Consider the following 2,058-nt stretch of genomic DNA (forward strand, 5'->3'; position numbering starts at 1 on the left):
AATCAAGCCTAGAAAAAACCCAGTGAACCACCCCTTTAAAAAAAATCTTAAAAGTCAAGGTAACTCGAATTCAAAATGACTGACAAAATGTGTGCTACAATGTTCTGTGTTTTGACTGAAAACAGGCTAGACTAATCGATTCTTGGCATCTAAGAATGAGGTTTTGTCAAAAATGAGAATGGAAAAAAAAAACGAGAAAAGTTTTTTTTTTTTTACCCAGCTCTAAGTAAGAACCGCCTTCTAAAGTCTCCAGAAGTCTTCTCAGAAACACACAACATGCAATACAGAACATATCTAGAGCTGGTGGATGCAGAATACATCTGATCAAACCTCTTTGACCATCAGTTATCAGTTACGACATGCAGGTGAATCTACAGAGAAGCAGAGGCATACCGGTGCATTAGCTGAGCAAACGCGTACTTAAACTGTACGGTTTGTTTTGTTTTCACGGGCCATTACACCCCTAATGTACTTTCTTAGCGTAAAGAATCAATTTGCAAAAAAGCTTTTGTTGCCTGCTGCTTGTGATTTTTCTCTACCACCTGGATGCTATCAAAAAATCTAATGTGTGAATTTGAGCCAAAATAGGATTACATGAAAGCCATTATATATGCATTCTATTGTAATAGTTCAGTTGAATCACCAAAAAGCAAGTAAAATCAGTTGAATTCATAAAATTGTATAAACCCTAATAATTTTTAGAACTTTAACAGTAATAAGGCTCTATGAAGTCTGTTTTATTTTCTATATTCAAAAAAATGCAGTAATCAAATTAGAAAACTTTAACAAAGACGTTTGTTTGATGATGCAAAACATAACTGATCACAGCAATGATGGGAAGACATTCTGGAATCACTGCTCATTACTGCAGTAATTATTATTTGCCCCTTTATTTGGTCACAGCACATCAGACTTCGTTTCAAGCTTCTTTCCGAGTACAGATTAAGAAAATAACCCTACGAGTTCTCAATAGTTAACTGAAAGGGTGTAGACGTGGGTCATGTGCTGTCAGGATTAAGAGCTTCATTGAATGCTTTCACATGACTGTGTTAATCTGTGACTCTCCAGTTAGAGAAATATGTAGCCTATGAAGTCTTCGTTTAGCAGACACTTCTTAACTTGTGATTTACAGTAAACGTACAACATCAATAGTATCCAAGGAGCAGCTTAAGTGGTAATAATGCTGATGTAGATCCAAAATAAACAAAAAGTGGCGCTTCATCACTGCCAAAATGTAAAAAAAAAATCAGCTTTTGCTGCAACGTGTTGTAGGCATCCATTGACCCATGAGTCAGTTAAACATTGTGTTTTCGTGATATTATCAGGTCAGTATGTCATTATACACATGTGCTTCGCTGTTATTGCTAGAAACATCACTCGGATCCCAAAGGCTCAGACAGACTGACTGAAACACAGATGCATGTAGACGACTTGAAAGGCATTATGGTCCGGAACATCGGTGAGACCCGGTCACTTTATTCAGTTGTTATAAATGTTAGCGGTGACTTTCGAGTGAACATGTGCTGCGTTGTGTTGCTGTAGATCTCGTCGCTCAGAGAGGAGAGAGACTCGAGCTGCTCATCGATAAAACGGAGAACCTGATGGATTCTGTGAGTTTCTGTTTTAAACTTTAGTTTAAGTCACTTCATGGTGTTATGTATGCTGATGATTATTCCTCTTGTATGTGCAGTCCGTCACCTTTAAAACAACGAGCCGTAATCTGGCCCACGCCATGTGTATGAAGAACCTGAAGTTAACCGTCATTGTCGTAGTAGTGGTGCTGGTAAGTTCTGGAGCTCACCGTAGATAAAACATCACAGTCCAGTAACAGGCAAACCTGAGAGAAACACAGCAATAACAGCTGGATCTCAGTGTGTGTGTGTTTATCCTCTGATATTGTGTAGAAGAGCGATTCCCCTCCATTTCAACCAAACAGCAGATGTTGCAAAATATATCCAAAATGTTTCACGTCAAGTCACTTTTATTTATATGGAACTTTATACAATACAGATTGTTTCAAAGCAAGCTTCACAGTGATGAACAGGAAAATTCAGTAAT

General features: G+C 37.9%; 1 protein-coding gene across 1 annotated transcript in view; it reads left to right on the top strand.

Annotated features, from left to right (window-relative positions):
* Positions 1–2,058, top strand: part of LOC107577551 (vesicle-associated membrane protein 7-like) — a 4,730-nt gene that overhangs the window by 695 nt on the left and 1,977 nt on the right. The window contains exons 2-4 of the mRNA XM_016263613.1: positions 1,369–1,459; positions 1,543–1,610; positions 1,691–1,783. Coding sequence (XP_016119099.1) covers positions 1,369–1,459; positions 1,543–1,610; positions 1,691–1,783 — 252 coding nt within the window. The remainder of the gene's footprint in view (positions 1–1,368; positions 1,460–1,542; positions 1,611–1,690; positions 1,784–2,058) is intronic.

Source organism: Sinocyclocheilus grahami, unplaced genomic scaffold (assembly GCF_001515645.1).
Source record: "Sinocyclocheilus grahami isolate Dianchi unplaced genomic scaffold, SAMN03320097.WGS_v1.1 scaffold6356.1, whole genome shotgun sequence".
Lineage (NCBI taxonomy): Eukaryota > Metazoa > Chordata > Actinopteri > Cypriniformes > Cyprinidae > Sinocyclocheilus > Sinocyclocheilus grahami.